This window comes from Apis florea, unplaced genomic scaffold (genome assembly GCF_048593485.1).
Source record: "Apis florea isolate Af1SG1 unplaced genomic scaffold, ASM4859348v1 contig_3587_pilon, whole genome shotgun sequence".
NCBI classification, from domain to species: Eukaryota; Metazoa; Arthropoda; class Insecta; order Hymenoptera; family Apidae; genus Apis; species Apis florea.
The window spans coordinates 2,351,049-2,376,463 of record NW_028256789.1 but is presented as its reverse complement, the minus strand read 5'-3'; the positions used below and the strand labels follow the sequence as shown (position 1 = coordinate 2,376,463).

General features: G+C 43.1%; 2 protein-coding genes across 9 annotated transcripts in view; one reads left to right on the top strand and one right to left on the bottom strand.

Annotated features, from left to right (window-relative positions):
- Positions 1 to 25,415, top strand: part of LOC100867009 (DNA helicase MCM9) — a 77,999-nt gene that overhangs the window by 29,931 nt on the left and 22,653 nt on the right. For 5 of the 6 annotated variants that reach the window (XM_086914330.1, XM_086914336.1, XM_086914329.1 and 2 more), the window contains exon 3: positions 23,381 to 23,910. The exons of the other annotated variant lie outside the window; for it this stretch is intronic. The gene's annotated coding sequence lies outside the window, so the exon portion shown is untranslated. The remainder of the gene's footprint in view (positions 1 to 23,380; positions 23,911 to 25,415) is intronic. 6 annotated transcript variants of the gene reach the window in all.
- The window catches only part of LOC100867244 (zwei Ig domain protein zig-8), a 90,018-nt gene that overhangs the window by 62,971 nt on the left and 1,632 nt on the right, over positions 1 to 25,415 (bottom strand). For all 3 annotated transcript variants that reach the window (XR_015294164.1, XM_003692597.3, XM_086914338.1), the window contains exon 2: positions 21,290 to 22,247. Coding sequence is in view for 2 of the 3 variants with exons in the window: in XM_003692597.3 (XP_003692645.1) it covers positions 21,290 to 21,425 (136 nt within the window). In the remaining variant the exon portion in view is untranslated. The remainder of the gene's footprint in view (positions 1 to 21,289; positions 22,248 to 25,415) is intronic.

The following is a 25,415-nucleotide window of genomic DNA, read 5'->3' as shown; positions in this document are numbered from 1 at the left end:
CAGCGTTACGCTATCTTTCCTAGGCACTCGACTCACCTCCATTACGACCGTGGCTTTTTTCACCGGCAAACGACACTTTTATTTCCCCAAAAGCATTATCCCGTTTTTCCCTCTTTGTACCCCGGATTCTACGCTCCTCGTTCCTCGCGATTACGTTTCCTCCTCCTCGCTCCCAGGCCTTGGAGAACGCGTGTCGTTTGCGTAAAGCGATGACGAACGACTTCTAAATCCTCCTCCTCTTGGGGGGAGGGGAGTTAAACGAAGGAGGATTATAGGGATCGTTTATCGCGGTGGTAAGAAACTTTTTTATCCGTAGACGCGGCGGAGATTGGAATATTTCTCAACCGTCCCCTTCCAGTCTCGGTCCTCGAGTATTAATTCTAACCTTAAATCTAAATGGAAATGTTTTTTTTTTTTTTTTGTGTAGGAATCGTTGAAAATACGCTTATAAGAATAAGATTGGAGAAACAGGGTTAACCGCATCCACTTCGAAGGGAACTTTATACACACTTTTATCGCCTCGATCGTTCCCTGCATCGGTTATTTAAGATCCTCTCTCGCCTCGTTTAATCTCATTCTCGCGGATCAACTTTCCCGGCTTTCTCGCGTCTCGTGAATCTCGTGAATCGGAGAAGAAGCGGTCGAAAAGGCGGCGGGGATATCGGTTGGCCGAAGGACGGACGGACAGAAGGGCGAAGAGGAGAGAGGCGGCAGTTGGCGGCTATAAAACTACAAAGCAAACCAGCCGTTAATCTTACGACTGGCTTGAATCGTGCGGCGGTCTACCGCTCTTAAACCAAACCAACCCTCCCTCCCTCCCTCTCCCCCCTCCTCACGCCCTCATCGTCGGTCTACGTTCCGCTGCTCGAAACAATGAGGACGAAACTTTACGGTCGCGCTAGGCCACCGGGAGAATCATATATTTTCGCCGCAATGCTCGTAAAGTGCGGTCGCTCTTGCCTCAGTCGGCACATCGCCCAGTTGCGTGCGTGCGCGCCCGTTCTACACGCGACAGCGCCGTGTCACTGGCCACTGCCTCCGTGCAATTTCCACGGAAGTGGGCATTTCCTCTTTCGCCACGCCGCGCGGCAGATATGCACACAACGCTCCGCTTTTCGTTCCACTTTTTTCGCGTCCCTTCACGTTGCAACGTGAAGAAGAAACGCGAGAGGGTGTAGAATGTGTTCTTTCCACTTTTGCTTTATTGCTCTTCGGTTCGAACGGAACGGAGGAGGAGATGGGACAGGTGGCATTTTCGTGGCAAAGGGGAAATATTCCTGCTCTTCCTGCTTCGTTCGATCGAAGAAAAATCTTGTAAAAGGAGATTTTTCCAAGTTTTCGTCTCCTTGCGAGAAAGAATTTTACTACAAAGTTTTCTGAAAAAAAAAATCCATTTGGTTTTAATCCAGTTTCGCGATTACTCTTTGCGCGTGGATGGTAAACGGATGGTAAAGAGAAGTTATTGTTCTTGCGAAAGGATAAATGAAGTTATGGGGATACAAAGTGGGAATGGTTTTTAGATTGGTTTACGCATTAATACAGTGGAATCTTTCTCCGTAATGAGGAAAGAAGTTCGTTTCATCGGTTCGTGGATCGCTTGAATGAACCCTTGAACGAGGTTTACTTATTCGAGAAATGAAAGTCGATGCTTCGAGAAATGAAAGTTACGCTTACCCCTTTTCATCCGTTAGTTAGACACGTTGCAATGTTGGAATGAACGTAGTCGAGGAATATTTTGTTGTTACCGACTTAACGTCGCGATCGTTTATTCGTTCTAAATTTTGAATCTTCAAATTGAAATCTTCCTGTTGCGTGTCTTGTTGTGTAATTTCACGTAAGTAGTAAGTTAATTTTATTCATCTTTCGTACGAATTGTACGTTGCACTATTCTAATTGTTGCCGAAGAAAGGTGGAACAGTAGTTGTCCCATTGTTTAACAAACTGGGGCAGCGCCGTAACGGTTAGATGTCTGGATATCCTATTACCATGTCAAATAATTTCAAGACAGCATGCGTTGTATAATGTAATAATGGTTTCTAATAACAATGGATGTGACGTCTCGATCGTCAGACATTCACTCGGGCGAATAGTTAGACGGAAATCGAATCACGAGTGCGAAATTATCGCAAAATACAAGCAACTCGAGCAATTCGAGAACGTTTGCGGCGTATATGGGGAGGTTAATAGGAGGAGGTTGCAATCGTCTTCATCTTCGAAATTTCTATCGTTGCTCTTGCACAAACTTGCACAACCTCGTCCCTGGTTTATTTGCATATGATACATCCACACGAGCAAGCTACGTTTCCACGTACGTGTCCATGTGACACGGATACCTGCAGTTTAGAGACGGTCGAAACGACGCACAAGGGTAATAGATGCACTCCGCGATGCAATCGCTGTCACTAGTAAGTTCGGGGTAATTGTAATTGTAATAAATGCAACGGCACTTGAAGGTACTTAAATTATTATTACTAACGAATGGAATTAGGAGTACGAAAATATCTTACGAAAGATACATCCACGGTAGAGAAAGGAAGCGTGCAAATATTGCAACTTTGCTTTTTCCCATGTTATACGATATCCAAATATAGGTGTTATATCGTCAAGAATTAATTTACCGACGTAATATTAAACCAACCAGTTGTTTCATCGCAACACCCCGTTGAAAACCTATTAAAATTATCAAAACTTTGCATCGCTGTAACTTCGAAGATAATAACGTTTTACCAACGAAACGAAACTCGTTGGAAGCGGGCTTCTTTCCCCTTTAAAACGCTTTTTGTTTCATCCCGATACGATTCCCCGTTCCCGAGATATCGTCGTGCAAAGGGAAAGGCAATTTTTAATAATTTACTCCTCCCGTCCTTGTCGCACACTCGGATCTCTCCCTCGCTCGCCCTCACTGACCTATCCCACACTCGCGCCACGTGCGCTGGTCAGTGGACAGACACCGAGTCAGCGGTTTTTTTTTTCCACTATTACTATCGGGGCGCACGCGTTTCCAGGAAAAAATGTAGGTCACGCTGCATTCAAGAATTTCGACGTCTCTTCGACGTCGTTTCAACGCTCAACTTTGATCGCTCGTATCTCGGGAACCACTTGAGATATCGGGATGAAACGAAAAGCGTATTAAAGGTTGCGCTCTTCTCCGATTACGCGTCTACGTTTTAATACGCGTTTCGTTATTCCTCCCTTATCGAATTTTCAATAATACTTTTCGATTCAACGCGGCTGCATTGTCCCATTCCGCGTCCCATTTCCGCGACCTTTCGATTAATTAAATTAAACGAATCTAACGTAATTATTGATAACGTAGTATTGTTGTTGGAATTGCATTGCGCGACAAAATTAAATTTCTTGGCATTACGATGGTTGTACGTTGCATTGTAATTATCGTTGCGCGATAAATTATTAAGTTAATCGGTAAGGAAAAAAGAGAAGGAAAACTCATGGTTTGTTTATAATTCATAGCCAACGATAACCAACATATCGAGAATAAATAATAATCCTCGGATATGGAACGCGAACATGAAAAATTAAAATTAATGATTCAACCCCGCCTGGTTACCGGGCCAAAACAATTAAGCCCGCATCGCTGATTCCCCCTCCTCCCCTCGCCACTTTTTGACAATTATTTCGGTACTCGCGTCGCGCCGCAAAATAATCGTTCTCAGATGAATTGTCCGAATTGCGGTAGCGATAATTACGGTTTACATTTAATTCACGCTCGATCAACGGAACCATTTTCAGCGTATATTACGCGCGCGTGTTAATGGAAACGCCGGGGGGAGATTACCGGGGAATCGCTCGTGAATCGAAAGTGAAATTTCCTTCCTTGTGGGAAGGCTGGGATGTGATAAAATCCCAGATGCGAACCCCACGATGAAGAGGCGCCACGTGCTCGACACGTGTGCTTTCGGTGTACACGCGTCGCGGGCTTCATCCCGCATTGCACGAGCTCGTGTTACGGATTATAAACGTCGCGTAATTCGCGCGGAAACGAAGAGAAGAGCTGAAGTGAAATTTGCCGGTCACGGAACATTATGCCGCGTAAATACGACGTAAGTGGTGGGGGTGGAAGAAGAGGAGAATTTTGCTCTTTTTCAACCCTCAACCGTGTGTAACTCGTGCATAATTTCATCCGCATTTTTCCACATAGCAGCTCTTTTTTCTGGCTGCTAGGTATTATCTTCACGTTAGATTCGTCGGGTTTCTTCGTTTCTGCCTCTCGAAAAAAAGTACGTAATTTTCACGTAGAAATTTCGCTTTTCACTCTTTCACGAGTTCTCTTTTCCAGCTATGGTGGGGAGGGGAAAGGAGAGTCGAGAATTCTTCTGTTTCGCTTCTTTTTGAGTCGGAACGAAAGCAAGACAATTGTTCGTATTGTTTTTCAATTAATTAATCGTCGGTGGGATTAAAGAGGGAATCGAATGAGAGGAGGAAGGTGCAGTAGGAGGAAAAAGGAAGTAAATTGACGTAACGCTGGAAAAGTCCGGGGAATGAAGACGAATTAGAGAGACGAGAGGGGCCCGGACAAAGAAAGAAAGGCAGGCGGTGTGCTGTGCTAATAAAACTAAACTAAACCGGACTTGTTCAACTTCGCAGGGACGGCGTAAAGGGTAAACGAGGGTAAGGGAGAGGAGAGATGGTGAAACAAAGGGAGAAGGAAAGGGCGAGAAAAATGTAAGAACTCCTTCCCTTCAGTGACTGGGACAAATACTTTCGTGTATCTTGTTTCTTCCCGGACTCGGATAACTGTGTCATGTGTCGTCACTGTTGGCAAGTACCTGTCTTTAGAATTATACGCGACATTTTTCTCCGAGAAAGGACCGCCCCTCCAATTTGTTAGTAAGTTAATAAACGTTAAAACAAAACTTCCGGGAGAAGAAACACCGGGAAGGGAAAATAAACGATAATTAGCGTTACTTTTCATTCCTCTCGGTTCACTTTAAAATATAAATGAAGTATTCGAGGAGAAAACGATTCAAACGTCTGTTCGTTATTCACTTTTCCGCTGTGGAACAGAAAACAAACTTCTTCCCGGTGCGGTGCTGTGGGAACAACCGTCGCAGTATTTCGTATAATAAAATTAAACGACTCGAATACGCGTGTGTATGTATGTATGTATGTATGCGCGCGTGTGTGTGTGTACCTAGGAATTGTTGCCTGAAAATTATGATAACGTTTGTCTCGTTGGGGAAAAAAATCAGGGTGGAAGAAAAAAAGAGGATAAATCGCGAAAAGGGGAGGAGAGCACACAAGGATGTAATGGGCAGGATGTAAAGGAAGGAAAAGGAAGAAAGGGGGTCGAGGGAAGGGGGTGAGAGAAGAACAAGGAACAAGGGTGGTGAGAAACTTGAAAAATGCGAGGAAGGTGAGAAAGCTTTCTGGGTTTCGTGGGTGGAAAATAGTGTGGCAGGTAGCCGCACTTTTAAAGAGAAGAAATCACTCGACCGGATCCGATCTTTTATTTTCTTTTCTCTCTCTCTCTCTCTCTCTTTTTCTTTCCGTTTTTCCTTCCTCTCCCTCTCTCTCTCCCCCCCCTCTCTTATTTGTCTAACGATCCGTTGAACGGCCAGTTTCTGTCCATCAGAATGACGGAACGCGATATCTCAACGTCGAAGCGGAAGCGGACCGTTTTCCGGTGAATTTTTTCGCGCGACGAAATTAATGCGCTACGATCAATCCGCTCCGACGATGTGCATTTCGCGAGGCGCTTATCGCGTGTAACGACTGCTCGAATTAATAAAAGATTAAAAATTGTATGCAAGGTGTATGTGTCGAGGGTAAATTCTGTCTCTTCTGACAAACTGTTGAAAATTGTGATTTTTATCGGTATTAAGCGGTTTTTATCGACGCGATAATTAAATGGCAATCGAACACTTATTGTATACGATCAATCTCTCGCGCCGCGATCTTTCTTCTCGTCAAAGTTCTTTAGATTTAAATTACGAAATTCAAATTTGAAATTTTTTTTTTTCCTTTTTCATCCCCGATATCTCATCCGTAATCGTGTATCAATTTAGATGTATGGAGAGGAAAAAAAAAAAAAAAAAAGAAAGAAAGAAAAAAAAAAGGAATGACCTACTTTCAACCAATCCAGAATTAAGTTCTGGAAGTAACCGTCTACCTGTTTGAGTACGAATAGCTTTTAAAATCGCGAGGCAGCCGGACCTGTTGGCGAACTTTCGTAATTGGCCGAACAACTTTGGACAACTTAATTTTTCCCCCGGGGTCAGGTTAGTTCAGCCAATGGAACGCAAATAAAATCTCAGACGTCGATCGATCGGCAAACTTCGATTCCGTGGAAGGAATTTATGGAAAAAAAAAAAAAAAAAAACTGTCTGTCGCGTATCCGATAATAAAGTAACCTCGATTTGATTGGAAATTACGATAGAATCGTGAAACGATATCATACGCCATGGACGGATCGAACGATAGTTTCGAAGAAGTTTCCTTCTTTTTTTTTTTTTTTTTTTTTTTTTATTTATTCCTCTCTCTCTTTCTCTTTTGATTCTCTCTAACTTGTCTTGTCCACTCTCCCGTAGACGGAGCCAATCTTCTCTCCTCTCGCGTTTCCACGATTTATTGAAAAAGCTGAACAGAAGAGGAGAAAGTGAGAGAGAGAGAGAGAGAGAGAGAGCATCAAAGTTCGCAATTTGCACCAAGTGCGAGCCTGTCTCGTTGAAACGGCACAGAGATCGGGTCGAAAGTTCAATCTCGTCTCCTCTCGCATTTCGACTGATATTTTGTTCCGCGAATGCTTCTCTCTCTCTCTCTCCCTCTCTCTCTCTCTTTATATATATATATATAAGGTCCTATCCCGTCTCTCATCCCTTCGCGACCCACCGCTTCGCGGATTGATTTCTACGATCCAACTTTTATATTGCCGGCGGGCGCGACGAGGCTTCGTTCGATTTCAATAAAATTAATTACAAACTACCGACTGAGACGTCCAGATCGCCGGACGGGCGCCACTTTTAATTAGTGTTCCGTAGGAAACGAATAAATGACGCTCGAGATCCGGCGTTCGTCATCGATTTTTGGTATAATTTCGATAATTGAACGTCTCCTCGAAGAATATTTTTTTTTTTCCAACCGGATATAATTGCCGGTCCTCCCCCCTCCCCTTCGAGGCGCGATGATTATTCGAACGACCGATGTCGAACGATGATAAGGAATAGAAAAACGTTTATTTTCGTTTCGTTATTTTTTTTTTTTTTTATACTTAATATTTATTTTCGGAATGGAGGAGGATTTTAACGGTATCGGAGTGATTTTTATGCAAATTTAAAAAGGGAGGGAAAGGGGCGGGAAGGGGAGAAACAGAAGCGAGAGAAAGAGAAGAGGAGCGTTGGATGTAGTCGGTGAGTTTAATCAGAATTTAGTAGCGGTGTCTGTACGCGTACGAAATAAAAGATTTCCCTTTGCCACTTTTCTCGTGAAACGTTTTCAAGGGAAAAGAGAGAGAGAAAAAAAAAAAGAAAGAAAAAAGAAAAATACCGACGGCCGAGACGATTATCGGTTTCATTTAAAGCTAAATTAAGATGGATGCACGTAATAGGGAGTAAATTGAGGATAAATTACAAAGGGGGTTACGAAGAAGCACTCTTGTTTCTCTTTCGTTCGGAGGATTACTTGCTCTCGCTATGTAGGGGAGCCATTAAACGACAATTGACCCCTCCGTGTCTAATGTAGATTTCAAGGCCGTAGAACACGATCGACAAGTGACATTGCAGACGGTGCTGCACGCCGGACACGACGCCGACCCGTTCTAGAAATCTATTCGATCGAGACAACGTTCACCACGTACGTTTATCGCGGATACGTGGTGGTGGCGGTGGTGGTAACACATTGGAATACCAATTCCAGGCGAAACGAAAAATTAAATTCGCCTCGAGGATCCTGTTTCGAAAAGTTTGTTCATGATTCGAATGATTCGATGAGCCTCTGCCCTCCGATTGAGCATCAAATTTATTTTATCGCGAATAAGGCGCGATAGGGCGGGTCAAGAGAGAGGAGGATAGTAGTGTATCGCGATATGTAAAATTAGTCACGGGGCGAGCACAGAGAGCTTACGAAGAAGAAAAAGAGCGAGGCCGGAATGGGTTCGTTTATTTGTAAACCTTTGTGAGATTAGTTTCTGAAGCTCGGAAAGCGGAAGCGGCAAAAAGAAGATGGGGAAAAAATAGGGAGGGAGGAGGGGAGAGGAGGTAGAAGAGGAGGGTTGGATGCACGGCGCCAAATGTAAGTTGCTCGTGAAAGGCATATGACGTAGACGCATACCGAATAATTTATTTCTGGTTGCGGGTGTGTAAGTGGACGCGAGTGTTCCAAAAGGAAACGGTTCGCGCAAGGATGATAATACCATCCTGGCCAAAGTGCGAAGCTCGTCCCTCCAATTAGTTGCACAATGCAATTACCGCGGGTATTATTCCATTACGATGCCTGTTGTTCGAGTAATTTAATCATTGTGCAGCTCTGCGATGGCGATGTATTATTCTGAAAACCGTAGAGGGCAGGGCAGAAAAAGAAGATCGGCTTCCTCTATTTTTTCTTTCTTTTTCTTTTTTTTTTTTTTTTATTTCATTCGAGGAAGATTTACGTACGAAGGATAATTATGAAAAATTTAATTCCTGTGAACGTGCGAAAAAAATGTGAGTTTTCTTCTGTTGTTATTATTCCATCTTGCGAAGATGGATGCGCGAGCCGAAGCGTAAAGCGTAATTGATCGTCGACGAAATTATATGCAATTATCGAGGACAATGCGATGAGGGCAGTGCATATAATAACAACAGTCTGGTTAAATTCTAATTTATTATTTATGGACGAACAATCAACATTGCGACCTTTTTATGTATAAAGAATTTCGATCGAAAAAGCGCATCATCGATTATGCAACGATGCAAAAGAATCGTGTAACGAGTTGGGCCAAACTTTTTAAACGAATAAATTCTGGACACGCGTACGGATTTCAGATCGGTCGAGTAACCGATCCAACTTTTTCGAGCTGCGTTCGAGAAAACGTCGAAGTAGCTTGTCGACTTTTAAACGAGCGGGAAAATATATATCCGGGGGCCGTAACGTGGCGGCAGGAAGAAGCTGTCCCACCATCGAACGGTATTAGAAACAGGGATCGGTCGAGCGTATAAATATCGGTGAGCGGGGAAGAGGAATTCCAACGGATTTCCGTGAACGTGACACGAGCAAAACAGCGAGGATCGTGAAACCGAAAATGTCTGTCGACCGGCCATTTTTCACTTTTATATTCGTGGTTATAAGGATGGGCTGGTGGCGAAAATGCATAAAAGTAGAACAAAAAGGGCCCAGGTTTGGATGTAAACGTGTGTGTGCGTGTGCATGCATGCCCCGGCATCCTGTACCAGTCGTGATGGAAGATGGAAGAAGAAACCAGTGGCAAATGCTTTCCGGAAACCCATTGGCCCGTCAGCACATAGCGAAATTCGAGGCGAAATTGTGAAGGAACGTAAGGACGGAAGGAGAGAAGGAAGAGGAAGTAGGGAGGGAGGAGGGGAACGGTGGATAGATGGTGGGGAGGGGAGGGATTTGGGACGATACGAGAAGGGCGAGGGGCGAAAGAAAGGGGTGGAAGGAGAGGAAATGGAATAAGAAACGGGTCCAGGGGAGAAGGATGGGGCAAGAGGGATGGATCGATGGGAAGAAAGAGGGAAGGAGGAGATAAATAAGGAAGTTGGGATGAAAAAATTTGCGTGGCCGGAATCACGCCCCCGTTCCTTTGCCAGATGCAATTCTCTAAGGACGGTATCGGGGACTAATTTTAGATGATAGCAGTTTGTACATTCTTCCGAGTGAAACGGTTCGGAGAAACGTTGAAAATAGCGTGTACAGCGATGCTGTTCCATGCGCCATTGCGTTGGCTACGTTTCGGAAACTGCAATGAATCAGATTCCACGGGGTAAATCGATCCACGAAGGAAGAAGAAGCAATCGAGCGACGAGCGTGTTTCGTCGTCGTCGATGAAACGAGATGTTGGTATTCGTGTTGGATCCGATTCGTTTGTCGTCGGCGGAGGTGGAAAAAAACTGATGGAAGGGGAAAAAACGTGGAATTCGATGACGACACCAGTTCATCGGGACCAATCCGACCAGCCAACAGTATAAACAGGAAAACATTCGTTTGTTCGCGGCATCCCAGAATACATAAGGCGCAGCCACGCATGTCTCTATACGTTGGAATATCCACCCACGCGTGCACACAACACGCACATTGTGTGTACACGCGTGACAACTCTAAATCACGCCGTCAGAGGCGAATTAACAGTCGACAGGGCTGGATTTACCTCTCGTGACATTTGCAAATCCCCGACCCCTTCGTGGACACGGTGAACATCTCCTACCCCTTTCGAGCCTCGATCCCATCGATTTAATCTTTTTTTTCCACGATAATTATTCACGAAATATTCTCTCGGGGAATTTCTCGCGATCGCTTTATATATATTAATACGCAATCGAAATTCCATATAAAATCAATTTGTCGAAAATCTGGTCGAAATATCCTCCTCGATTTCACATCGAGATTAATTCCATTCTTCCGTGGATCGCTTTGTTAACGGTGTAATTGGCAAAATTCCCGTGGTTCGGCGGGAACGTTGTTACACGTTGTGAATTATATATAAGTGTGATTTTGACGGTAAAATCGTTTGCGGGGATCGGATCATCGGGCAGGGACGTTAGATCGACACCTACGTATCCGGCATACCACCTGACCCGAATTCGATTTGCTCGGATGTTGCGGGATGCTGCTGGATTACCGGATGTGTCGAATATCGTGCCATAATTTCGTCGCGCCTGTTTGTCGGATGATTCCATAGTGCTGGCGCGGTGTTTGAAGACCGGAATAAACGTATCCCCCGACCGAAAGGGGGATGTTACGGGGGATTAAACGGTCATCCCGTGAAATGTGCCTTGCCTCCTCCTCCTCCTCCCCCCCCCCCCCCCGTTCGTGTATAAACCGAACGAAATTAAACGGGCCGAATTAATTAAAAAAAAAAAAAAAAAAAAAGAAGAAAAAAAGGAGGCGGGATATTTGATATTTTGTTCCGCCGATAACATTTACCGCGAGTTTATGCGAGATTGAATATCCCATGGAATCATCGAAATAATCACGTTTCATATTCCGATATAATAGGAAATACATTTTATCAAATTGGACAAACGTATTGGATTTTCCGCGATGGGATCGCGAGATTGATAATGCATTACGACGGACGTGGGCGAAAATTTATCTATTAAAAAAAGAGGAAGATTATGATGTTAAAAGATTGAAAAAAAATTTGAACGTTATCGAAAATTTCGTAATGGGGCTAAAAAATCCATTTACAATTATATCGACTCGTCTCCGACAAGGGGCTATGAATTTTCAAACGTCGATACCAGATTAAAGGAAATCAAATTTCTTCGATGGTTCGACACGTTTCCGATCCTTCGTTTCGTCGACGAGGATAAGTACGAATCCCTCCCCCCACCACCTGTCCCTGTAACCCCTGCACGTTCGATCCATCCGTGTGCAATTTTCGGTGGGCACTTTGTGCGGGGGACATGTGGAATTCCGCGTATCGGCGGAACGCCACGGATCGTTATTACAGCCGCGAGAATTCGTTTTAATTGCGCGAACGATCGTGAAAGTCGATAAATGCCGGATAGATAGGCATATATTCGGTGTTCCGTTTTACGCCGTGATAATCCGTGGTCGGGACACGTGTAGAAAGAATCGATCGAATCCGAAAAATGAAGGCAAACTATGAACGCCGTGCTTCGTCTCCTGGATGGAAAATGTTTTTTTTTCTTTTTTTTTTCTTCTTTTTTTCTTTCCATCCTCGCGAAGAATTCTTTCCTTTCCTTTTCTTTCTTTTTTTTTTTTCCATCCCTTCCCATCCTTGATCATCGTTGCATCATCGGCACGATGGTGCATCGATGTTGCAAAATGTTGTATACAACATTTCGCGCGCGCGAAAAAGTTCGGTTTGATAATTTTTATCCACTGCGAATAAATAAATTAACATGCAAAATCCGGACTGAATAACTCGTTGTCATCGCGTGCGATTTGCGGCGTGTGTTTGCATTACTCGGTTAAAATGCAATCTAAAATATTGCACATTATCGACCAAGCGACTGAGCAAACAAAGCCGGTCCGTGTTAAAACAAAGTTATTATTACGGGGCGATGTAAAAAGCATCGTGTATAGAAGAGGGGGAGGGAGGCTTGTGCGCCGCCAACTTGTTCGCTTATAATCTTTCTTTCGCGTTACAATATTTCACTGGCGCGGTACAGTATTATATTGTAAATTCATTCCTTCTCGCGCGAAATACGTTGTAAATAATGTCATTTATTAGCTTCTTTTTTTTTTTTCCAACTTGTTCCGCTTTTAACGGTTCATTAATTATGCGCTCCGTTAATAAGCATCCCCCCTTTTCTCTCTCTCTCTCTCTCTCTCCCTTCCCCGGTTATTTTAATTACACCGCCGTTAAGACGCTCGTTAAGTGAAATTTTTCGCGAGATATATCAAACTAATGATTAACGCGAGGTTTTCTTCTCCCTCGCGATTTTTCCTCCCTCCCTTCCCTTTCGCCCACATCGCATCACTTTAATTCTCAAAAGAGATCGAGGCGAGCCAACCAACACTTACTTTCTCTCGAAAGTATCTCGAAAATATTTTTACCAACGCGTTCCCCGAACACGATAATTTATATAATGACTCGAATTTAACGGATGTAAGCAATAGGCGTACGTATCATCGTTTTCTCTCTCTCTCTCTCTCCCCGCGCACGGGAAAAAGAATCATTTATCTCGTGGGTCGTTAACGTGAGAAAAATTCGGGGCGAGAATCGGCCTCGAGAAGAAGAAGAAGAAAAATCCGCCTCCCCTCCCCTCTGTGTCTCGTTCTCTTCGAAGAAAAAAAAAAAAAGAAATGAAGGGGTGGATCCTTCGGTTCGGAAAGCTCTGACCGAAATTGGCTGCGAATCGACGTTTAGGGGTTGTGTAAATCCGCGAAACCGTAACGGGAACTCCGTTCAAGTTTCGTTGGCACTTGAAACTCCGTCGAACGGTTTCTAACTACCCGAACGAGAAATCCTGGTTGTACATTTGCCTCGAAAGGGGTGAGATAGACAAAGAGAGAGAGAGAGAGAGAGAGAAGGAAACAAAAATCGCCTTTTTTCTAAAATTACCTCTCGAAAATTATTCCACTTCTTTGAACGCTTTTGAACGACAACACAACTTTGTGTTGCAATCGCGAGAACTTGACTCGATAAAATAATAATAATAATAAAAAAAGGGGGAGGGGGAAAGGGAGGGATGGAAAAGGAAAGAGGAAGGAATAAATGTTTACAAATGAATTTTTCATGGAAAAATCGTAGTAGCTTAAGAACGAGTTGCCTGTTAATAAAACGGCAACATCGTGAATATCGATTCGCGAAAGGGATGGGGGTTGGAAAAGTTGGGACAAGAGTTGCGGACCAGAGTTCAAAGAGAAGATTCGTGTTTTCAAACAGAAAACCACGAAAAATGATTAGCGATTCAAGAATTTAATACGAAACACATCACGGCCAAGTGATTTTAATATCGCCGTGTACAACCGGGTTCCGGGTTGTAGTAGTCCCTCTTTCGTTTCGTAGTTACATGTGTACCGATGCGAATGGAACGCGGCTGCATGACTTCGTTAATGAAACTCTGTTAGAGAAATTCGTGGGCTGTGCGTCTGGCTGCCTTTGGCCAGATTGAACCAATCCGTGGACAGATTGCGCCGAGATAAAATAACAATGGGCAGGGATGAAGTTTCGTACGGGATGGCTTAATTCCACATGTAAATCCCAGATACACGAGAAACGTAAACTTCGTTTTCCTCCTCCTCTTCCTCCTGTTTTCTTTGAATTCTCCCCGTTACGAAAATCCCCGTTGACGAAACGATTCGTGGATGTCGAAAAAAAAAGCTTTTTTTTTTTTTTTTTTTCCAATTTTTCGGAATACGAAAAGTCCCACCCCAAGTTTTTGCATTCCTTTGTGAAGGAAATTGCGATTTCCCCTATATTTTCGATTTCTATTCCTAGCAAATCGAGAATAAAATATATCTTCCGTTTTTCAACCCGTTCGGAGAAGCCCGTTCAGATTTATTATCGATTATTTTTAGCTGAAATTATTATTTAAAAGGGGAAGAAGAAAAAAAAAATTTCATCGAGAAATGTTTTCGTCCCTTGTTTATCTCGATATGGGGTACGCTGCAATATTCTAGTATTGACAGTAGCCCTGATTTTTATACAAATACGTGGGGCGGGCTCGCGTGTTATTTGAACATTACGTAGAAAAAGGGAGTCACGATTCGAAACAGGTTGGAAAACACTGCCTTAAGCGGTGTCATATGTCAGTTATTACAGAGCGGGTATGATGGATACATTTACGTTATGAAAATTCTTTCGCGTCCCCAACGAGGAGTATTCCCAACTGGATAATGTAATAACCATAATATAATAATAATAATGTGATATAATAACAATGATGGAAAATTCGCGCAACTGCGGGACGCGTTTTCAATAATAAAGCGTGACGCGTAAAAAACTTTAAAAACAAGAAAATTTCATTTCATCGCAACGGAGGAGGGGGAGGAAAAATAATCCGTTGTAATTTTTCTTTGATATATCCTATTCTATTTCGAGCTTCGAGCGAATTTCCAAACTTTAACTTTAATGAAGCCCAAGTGGATCGAGATTAATTTCATAATCCCGATAATTCAGAGCGCGCGAAATTCGAGAAAAGGGAAAAAGAGAGAGAGAGAGAGAGAGAGAGAGAGAGAGAGAGAACGAGAAAATGCACGCTTCTAAATTACTCCAGATGGATGGATAACGCGTTGAAACTCGGCGGAAATTAACACGCATCGAAACGAGCAACAAGTAAACCCTCCCCTTTCTGCAACGACCACCATCTCTCTTCACCATCTCTCTTCCTCTCTCTCTCTCTCTTCTCTCTCTCTCTCTCTCTCTCTCTCCTCACCCTTCCCCTTTCTTTATTCCGGGCGTATTTTATTCCGAGACAATCGAGCCGAGTCATTTAAACACTCCTGCCGCGGAGAAGATTGCGAAATGGGGCGCGGTCGGTCATCCGGATTCTCGAGCGCAATCTAAAACGTTCCGGACGACTTCTAATTAGAGCGGCTCGCCTATCTGTCTCTGGAGATGGCGCGCGCGGGCGCCGAAAATTTTCGTTTCTCGTCCACGTTGGCCAAGAGGGAGAGGACCGATCTCGAGATGGGGGATAGTGTGGGAGATGGCAGGAGGAAAAGAGGCAGAGCAGACAGAGAGAGAGAGAGAGAGAGAGAGAGAAGAGCTGTGAATCATTCCATGAGCATAAATTAGCGGACCGTCGCAACGCCGGTTAATTAATTAAGGTAAATTGTCCTAAGCGTAAGTAACTGGCGGCGCCTGCGTCACTCCTTCTCCCCGGGTCGACTCGGCTCTCTCCTCTCTTCCTGGATAACCAGGACTCTCTTTCCTCGAGCTGTCTCCTACTCGCGAGATGAGTTTCCGGAGACCGCTCCTCTCCTTCGCCCGCGGTTTCTTCCTCGTCGTTTGATACCGCCCTTTTTGGGTCATTGTCTCTCTCTCTCTCTCTCTCTCTCTCTCTCTCTCTCTCTCTTCTTCTTCAGAGGGTGAAAATGTATCTTTCTCGAAGGCGATGTTCCAACCCTTGGAGATTTATAGCCTCGGCTTCTCTTTGCGAGGTTTAGATTTATTTTTCGATCGATGGGGTAACTAACGCGACGAATTATATATTTTTATTTGAAGATATGAAATAACGTGTAAATTAGAGATCCGTCCATCGATTCGGTTCGAACGAAATTTATATCGCGATAATCTTCAATCTCGTTTCGGTGGAAATTATAAACAATCGAAACAGCCGGTATTGAAACCGATATTAACTTCACGGTTTCGAATATTTGATCTGTTTTTCATGCGTTCCCCTCCTAACAGTAGTAGTTTCATTCTCGTATTAACCGCGACTTGAAACTTGAAATTCTCGTAAACCGCGATAGCGCGCTCGAATCGATGATTCATGAAATCGTGGCGTCGATTTAACACTGCTACGAGTAATTATCCGATCCCTCGTACAAAGCGGACGAGCAACGGATTCGAAATTATCCTTTAACCCATTCATCCGGTGAACACTGGTGTCGCGACAAAGGGTAAACATTACAATTAAGTCACGTGGAATTATTTGTTTGCCCCGTTAATTTGTATCTCGATTACGAGCTCTTGTGTCGCGAAGATGAAAAAGATGAAAAAAGAGAAAAGAGAGAGAGAGAGAGAGAGAGAGAGAGAGAGAGACGCAAAGCACGATTAAGAGGAGAGAGAGAGAGATTAGGGGTTCGAGATCAGTCCAGTCAACAACGTTAATTGCTTTCCTTGCTCGATACTCGAAAACTCGATATTCCTAGCATTCCGAAGAAAGATTTTTTGAAGATTTTTATTTAAACGAATCGATGAAAATTCTTCCTTGTCCTTTCGTTTCCATTATGAAAGGAACGCGAGCAAAGATGGAAATTAAAAGCGCGAGATATGATCGACGCAACGCGATACTCGATGAAACTCTCCTTGTTAAAATTCTCGTGCATGGTTTCGAGGGCACACAACTACGACTTTCCCCTCCCTCGTTGCGTATTAAATTTACCTCGCATCAGGGGAAAGAGGGAGGAGTTTTCGCAAACAACCACGGAAAAATTAAATATGTAACGGGGGAGGGGGAAGTTTTCACCGAAAACTAATTTCCCTAAACTGACACGGATAAGAGGTGGCTAACGTTTCGACGCGCGCTGTTACATTATTTACGTATATATATAAATAGTTGTGCCGTTGTTACAGTAGGGGCGAGACGTAGTCACTCGGTTTTTCTGAATTTCAAGCAACTCCTCTCCTCCCTCCCTTCTCCTCCTCCCCCTCCACGACCGCGTAACGCCAAACTTGCGGGTATTATTTAACTTTTAAATTTATTAATTTACATTTTTCCTGGACGCTTATGTCTACGCCTGTTCCCGTTTTTAAACGGGATTATTGTTTCGAATTAAAGGGATCTTTCTTTCTCTCCTTCTTCCCTTCTTAGCGTCTTCCAGCCCTATTTTAAATTTTTAAATTTTACCGATAATCTTTGGGGAAAAATAAAATTTTCAAACATCTCGAATTTTCGACGAAGAAAATGGCAAAACCCCTCCCTCCCCTCCAAAATATCGTGTGATTATTTGTGCAGTTATCCCCGAGCGTTGCTTTAGCTCAGTGTTCTCGTTTAAGAACGACGAAACCAGGCCTCAGATGCAACTGTTTACGCCGGCGAAGCCAGATGCTTGGTTCGCACTGGGCGCAGATTCGAATGCGCTACTCCGTTCGAGAACTAATATCACACGGTTACGTGCGGGTAAATACTACTTACTATCCGCTGGGGATGCCGTCGACTAACGAGAAACAACATTTCGAATATATAACGAAACTCTTCCTCTTCTTCCTCTTCTTCCTCTTTTTCGCTTGACCTCGCCAATCTCGGACCCTGCCTAAATTTATCCGTGACGTTCGTTCACGAAAATCATTAATACCTCTCGCTGAATTTTATCTCTGGGCGATGCTACTATTGCGTTGCATCGAAGGGGAGAGAGGAGGTTAAAGGGGAGAGAGGAGCGGATAAAAGAGAATTTTCGGCGAATCCGAAACGTTTTCGATTTAATTAAAAGCTACGTGGCGTGACGATTACGCGAAACGTTTAAAAAACGATGGGATTAAAACGACTTTAATTCGATTTTATCTTTTAATTGTGCCCTGCGATACAAAGAAACGTGCAAGGTAGGTGGATTGGATGGAAGGGGATGGGAAAGAAATTGTCGAGCGTTTTGTTTTCCCTGACACAGATTTAACGGAAGCACTTATGCAGGCCGGCACATTCGGAATTGCCTGGTCCCTTGTTGCGGGGCGGACACGTTTATGGTAACACGTGCGTGTCATAAACCGGGCGTTTCCGCGAAAAAAACGTGGAAACATAGACGAGAGGCAGGTCTTATTTCGAAAATAAATTCATCCCTGATACGTGTCGCCTCGTGATTCTTTCTTTTTTCTCCTGGAGAAAGAGGAAGGAATATTCTTCGAATAATTTCGACTTAAAAATTTGACTTTTTGACGCAAGCAGAGCCAAGTATTTATTCGATTTATTTGATAAACGAACACGCGTTTAAAGCGATACGACGAAAGTATGCGTAAAAATATGTGTACATAATTAAATTTTTATCTCAATAAAATACGATATTAATTTTGCCAAAAATTATCAAACAAAATGTGAAATCCGTCATTTTGATGGGTTTGGTTGTTTTAGTATTAAATTGGATTAAACCGAGCTTTCATTATTCTTCAAAATTAAAACTCATTGTCGGTTTAATTTATTATTTCGTTATCAGGAAATTAATTGAACTCTACGATGGAATGATGTTTATTTAAATTTATTTGATATAGAATACAATATTTTTATAAATCCGGTATGATTTTTTAATATCCGACGTGCGCAAAGGTACGAACCGTTCTATTTCGTCGCTTTCGAAAAATCGTTGGAAAAATGTGTCTCTTTGTTCGAGCTCTATCGTTCGAGTTCGACGATAGATATTTTACTCTCTAAACGTGTTGTAAAAATTTCTACCGTTGTAAAAGTTTAACTTGTTAAAAATCGTAATTAAAAACTGTAACCACCACGAGAAAATTCTTCGAATAGAAACGTGGTCATGTGGTCATCGGAAACATCTTCTCATCGGCAATTTCTTTCTCGAAAGGAACAATGGTCGGTCTTGAAACGTCAAAAAATTTCGAGCAAACCGACGAACAACCGCTGGACAATTTCTTATGGGATAAAACGAAAAATGTGTGTGTATGCGCGCAGGCGTCGTCGCGTATGTGTGCGTGTATGTTTTTAAGCAAACATTCAATTTCACGGTCGGCCGCATGACTAAATTGTCAAAATTGTAACAATGCGGTGGAGAGCGCACAATGGCGAAGAAACGGTGGGACGGTCGAGGCGGAATAACATCCACGTAATGGAATATAGCGGGAGAAATTTAATTTTGCCTTACAAATCCTTGGTCGGTGTAGACAATTACAAGGTAATTGTTAATACGACTCGCAATTCGACCGTCTCGGTTTAAATTCTCGCCGTATTCAATCGTTGATCCTCGTTTCGTTCGTGAAAGAAACACTCGTGGAAAACTCGATCGATTCGAAACTTTTCGACGAAATTTATCGAGGGGGGAGGGAGTTATTTTCGATTCGAGAAATGTTTCCATCTAAAATATCCGGGATATATTTTAAAATTTTTTCTCTCGTTTCAAACCAAGCGAAATTATCGCGAAACTTGTCACGATTCCATCGTCCGCAATTCCAATTAATTTCTGTACATATCGCGCGAAACCAATAATTCGACGTTGGGAGGGGGGAGGGGGGGGGGAATTTCTATTTTTGAAAGAAGGATCAGCTGCATTGTTCGCCAGTTGGAAAACGGATTCACGAAGCAGGATGAAAGTTTTCGATTGGCTCAACAAACGGTTTTCCAACGGGGCCGTGGAAAGGGGATGACGAGTTTCGGACAGTTTCGGTGTGTAGAGCTCGTTAATGCGTTCAATCGAATTGGGCGCAATGTCGATTAAAATTCTCTACATTAATTATCGGACGTTAGATTGGAACGCGAAATGCAGTTAATTGGCAGAGAATGAAATTTCGATGATTGCGAGGTGGATTGCCGCCGTTCGACTAACAAAAATCGATCCTCCTCTCCCCTCCTCCTCCCCCTGGACGAGAAAAAAAGAAATATGGAAACGACGTTCCCCGTCCAGTCATTTGAATATCACCGATTCTAAATTTACTCAGCCACGAGATCACTTGCGATTCGCGGTTAGCCTCTTGACCGCTCCAGAGTTTCGATTTTTAGAAAATTTCCTACCTTTTAATCCGAACATTTTAATATTTTCCTTTCGCAAATGAATAAATGCGTCAAAATCTGTACAAAATCTACGTAAAAATATACGTTTTCTAATTTTATTCGAAAGGATAAAAGAAAAAAAAGTGGAATATGGAATTTGAAATATCGCAATCGAGAAAAATGGGAGAAAATAAACAACAAATAAAATATTTACTTAACGGAATCAGAATCGAGGAAACGTTCTAACGCGCGCTTTAAATTCGTGCGTGCAAACACATCTCGATATATATAAAAAAGGCACGCGAGTTTAGAAATAGAGAAGAAGTTGAATGATGCTCGAAACACAATTATCCTTCGAATATTTATTCCCTTTGTTATTGTTACGTAAAAAGATAGTGTCATCGTGTGTAGGATAGGTAGAAAAAACATTTTTCTCGTTCTAAAAATTGACTCGTCACGGCGAGAGTTGGAAGAATTCTTAAGAAGATGGAGATGGCGACGCCTAGGCGGCCCCAACGAGATTTGTGGGGAAAGTTTGGCAAAATTGAGTCGACGCGAGGCTTGATGAGCGTATCGTGATTTATGCGGTTCATTTCTCAGGTAGAATCTTTTTCATATCGTGGCACGGGATGCGGGGAAAAACTTTCCATTATTTCCATGCCGGCGATTCGCATCGTCGTCCCTGTTTCTATTTCTTTTTTCCCGCCCATTGTCTAAAATAAAACGCAACGGTTTTAGGCTTTCAAGTACAATACGCGTTCGTAATCGTACGGATCGTATTAATTTTTAACGTGCCCGTTAAAGGCGAGTGGATTAAAATCAAAAAAAAAAGAGAGAGAGAGAGAAAAAACAACGAACGAAATTATATTAAATTTCATTTCGATAGAAATGGAAAGAATATCGATACCGATAAAGCCAATGAAGCTAATAAACGCGTGTATCAAATTTCGTGTACACGTTGTGAAATATCAAAAATGATCAAGTTGAAACTGGATCCCTCGCGTTAGCTGGCCAATTATTTCAAATCATTTTGAGGGATTTTTTTTTTTTTCTATCGATCTTCGTCCCACCTCCGCCTCGCGACTATCGAAATACCGGAGTGAAATTTCAACCGGCTAACGAACCGATATACCGCTAACGCGAATTTCAAAATTCTAGAATTCCCTTCTTCCGTGTTTCTCCATCTCTCCTCTTCCATTCTCGCGACGGGAGGCGCAAAAATGTAGGAGAAAGAGAAAGCGCAGAAGAAGCCTCCCCCCAAAAGAAAGAAAGAAAGAAAGAGAGAGAGAGAAGAAGAGAGTAAGGTGACGATCGAATATACCAACCGGAGAGAATCGTGACAGGCAGCAAGGCGCAGATGCCCAAATACACCAGCAACACTGTCCAAGTGTGACGCGGCTGCTGGCACAGGTCCAACTTTTTCCCGCTCGGTAGGCCACCACCGATTCTTGGCCCCATCATCGTGCCTCGTGCCGCATAGTTTTCGCCTCGGCCACGTAAACGCGAGCAACGCAACCGGATTAGGGTCCGGCCGCTTTAATAATCCCACCTCCTCCGCGTCCCACGGCTTCCTCCTTCCTTCCTTTCCTCTTCCTTCCCGCCTTCTTCCTTCCCTCTTGTTGTCCCTGCGTTTCGCAAAGGGGTTTCGCAACGAACTCGAAACGAACCAACTTTCCACCACTAACATTCCACCATGCACTCGAGGCCACGACACGAGCTCACACACGTACACGCGCGCACAGAGAGGGGGGAGGGGGGAGGTTTTTAGAAGTGGCTCGTTTCACTCGGTTCGCATCGTGGACACTTGAACGAACACTGCACCAACACCGATGTTAGTAGTATGCACTCGAGCCTCTTCTTCTTATTCTTCTTCTTTATTTGCAATAACTGGTTAAAGAAACTCGAAGCAAGCCCGATGGATTTGCGTGCTCGTCTGTGTTGTTCTATCTATTGTGCGCGGTAGAATAGGCACGCGCGAAACCTCGGTGTGTACACTTGCCGCTTTTTGCGAAGCTCGAGATAAGAGCTCGTTTACCTAAAGATGTGCTCCCGGATGTGCAAAAGTTGCAGGATACAGTTTACAGGGGAATCTAGCGGAATCTTCCTCCAACGTAGCTCCTTTACGAGAACGACGCGTGGCTTCTCCCGGTGTAATAGTTTTTAACTGCATTTTTATCTCTTAATAAAACGGTGCCAGCGTCGTCGTGGCCTCCAGTTATCCGCGAGTAACTTGGAGAGAATCGGGGTTCGATACGAGGAGGAGTTTGGATTAGATTGCCGCTTCTGGAAAATGAAAATCGCCCGGTAAGATATTTTTCGTCATTAAATTGCGAAACCATTTCGTTCTATCCTTATTTTTTCCTTATTTTTCCCCCCCTCCCCCCGATGGCCTTCTCGAAGACCGACACGCAGCGGCAGGATGTTTGAATATAAAATACCAGGTGTTTGAGTTTAATACGCGGCTCACTATCGCAGGGTTAATTGAATCTAAACTGTCTGTCGTTTGAAATTGAACGATAATACCGCAAAAACGAAAACGGTGGACGTCGAGCTTGATGGAATTGTGTCGCGATGATTTGATGACACGAATCACTCGGATACATCAAATTTCATGGATACAGAAAGGAGAAATCGGAGTTTTCTCTTTTCTGATATATATATATATCTTTCATATTATAAAAAGAGAAACATACGAAATTAATTAACGCATCGATCAAACATCGTTTCTGTTCAACGAAGAAACGAAGAATTTAATTTGACGTTCAATTTTTGAGAAATCAAGAACTGGGGAAATCGTAGCAAGACTTATTACTGTTTTTGTATAGAAAACAGTTTAACCCGTTTCTCCCTTATTGAATTAATCCTCATCAGTGTCAAAATCCTTATGCATTTATTGCAGCTAAGTGGGAAGGCGCGGTGTGAAAACACAGTTTACCGGCGCGGATCAACTTGGCTAGGTTCGAATTAAAACGGATCCAAGTAGGTAATTACATCGTCTTAATTAATTCTTCAGACTGTCGGCGGATTGTAACCGTGTCTCTTCCCATCGTGTCGGTGGCACGAACATCCCCGACGACGACGACGACGACGACTTGTCACGTCGAGGACGAGGCAAAGTTATTCCGTCCTCGAGAATGGAAACGTTTTCTTCGGGGCGAGGAACGTTAAATTGCACGTGCAGCACAATTGCGCCGAGGGCACGGCGCGACACACGCGACGATTTTATGCGTGACTTACTAAGAGGGATGAAAGGGACGACGAGAGACTCAGTGTCGTGAATCTTAACGATCGAACGGTTTTACTTTTATTTTCTTTCTTTTTTTTTTCCACGCGCGATTCCTCTGAAATATTTTCGAAAATTATTCCCCTCTGATTTATTCCACGCTAATTCTGAACTAATTTCTTTTCTTTTCCAGAAAGATCGCATCGGTGAGAAACGTTACACGAGGAAATCGCATTTGGAGGGCGGGATAATAGTAAAAATTGCGAAAGTCTCGAAACTCGGGAAGGGAAGTGGAAAGCTCTGTAGCAGAAGTGCCGCCTCGATGGCGCAATTTTTCGATCAACTTTCTATAAATACAGTCATTTGTCACTCATCGAGAGTACGGAGAATCGAGAGGGAGAGGTGAACTCTGGGATGCTCGATAAATCATCATTGATTTAAAACGTCCCCTCGAAAAAAGTGCGATGTACCACCGATAAAATTTGATTTACCGTATCGAGGGCGTAGCGTGCTCTCTTTACGGCGGTTCATCGTGTGTCTTATATTTATTTTAGAACGTCGTCAGAAAAATTACGGTCTGCCGGTTGGAGCTCGACGCCGTCTGGGGACATCGGTGGATCAATTTTTAAAGCCGCGGCATGGAAACGGGCGTGAAGGGTCGCTGGCGTACAGAACAATGACGATGCTGATGCCAGACGGTCGGTCGCAAATTATCCCTGCGAGGTATTATTAATTAAATAGGCTTGTTGACTCGCGACGCGAAAAAATTCTACACCCTGTTTATAAATCGTTGACGTGTGCCGAGATATCTAATTTCCGTAGGAAAAAGAGAAAAATAAAAAAAAAAAAAAAAAAAAGAAAGAAAGAAAGAAAGGAAAAAAATTGCATTCGGTTTCAGTGGAATTGCGTGGCGTTAACCCCCCAAAGGGTGTGAATTTGCATGAAAAAGTAAGTCGAATACGTGGAGTAATATTTTTCATACGAAGCTTTTTTTTCTCCCCTCCTCCCCCCCCCCCCCTTCTCCGAACAAATCGATAAAAGTTCGCCGAGCTCGCGTACATTTACATGTAATACCATTTACGTCTACGGCTAACAGATAACCGAAAATTGCATCGAATTTGATGTATTTTAATCTTCTCTATTATATCGCGTTATATTATATCGCTCACGATGAATAGATTGCTGATGTTTATACAAATTCATTGTTTCGTTAACATAACCGAATATGATTTATATTGCGTACTAAATATTTTAATGAGAACTCCACTTTAGATATTTCATACATATATATATATATAATACTCTTGCATTATGTACGCTCTTGTACACATTCGTCCACAAGTGAATAAACAACCGCTATCTATTAATGAATAATGAAATAAAATTCCATATACGGAATAATTCTGCGCAATAATTCTGTTCCGACAAAAAACGGAGAATACAGAATCGAACACTTATTGCGAATTAGTAATCCGTATTTATATCAAAATGTAATAAAAATTAATTGATAATCCAGAACGTACGAATTTTCAATCTGGATATACTCGATAACGAAAATTAAAAACGATTTCCACGATTCGTTCGACTTACACCTTCTTTCACGTAACTTAACCCCTTTCTCCACCCCGCGGCGAGCAAACATTCTAAGAAAATACGCTCGTTATAATACGAAGTTTTGCGAAAGCAGGGCGATCGCGTTGAAATTTCTAACATGGAATTTCAGAGGAGGTAATTTCTCGAAACGGCGGCACGTTAATGCAATTCGAAAAGGAGAATTCCCACAGTTTGGTGGGGCGGGGCTGCGTTTAAAACGTACGACATCCCACCGGTTGAAGATATCCGGAGAGGAGGGTGGAAATTACACGATGCACAGGTGTGGAACCCGGAGCGTAAAGCTGGAGGAGAACAGAGAGCTGTGGGCCCCCGTATTCTCTCGTAAACGTATGACGCACGAGGAGGAGGGAGGGGGCGATGTAACGAGATTTTCAAGAGTGAATTAAAATCAAAGGTGCTCGCGATAACCGTATCCTCGCCGTATCGTAAGCGGGCAGAACGAAAAAATTGGAACGAGAGTTTAATGTAAATTCGTATCGCTGAATTTTAATCCCCTTCCAGGGGATCCTCGTTTCGTCCCCTTCGAAAAATTGTTTCGTCGTGAAAAATGAACGAACGCGGGACGTGTGCAGATTCGAAAAAAAAAAAAAAAAAAAAGAAAAAAGAAATTGTTG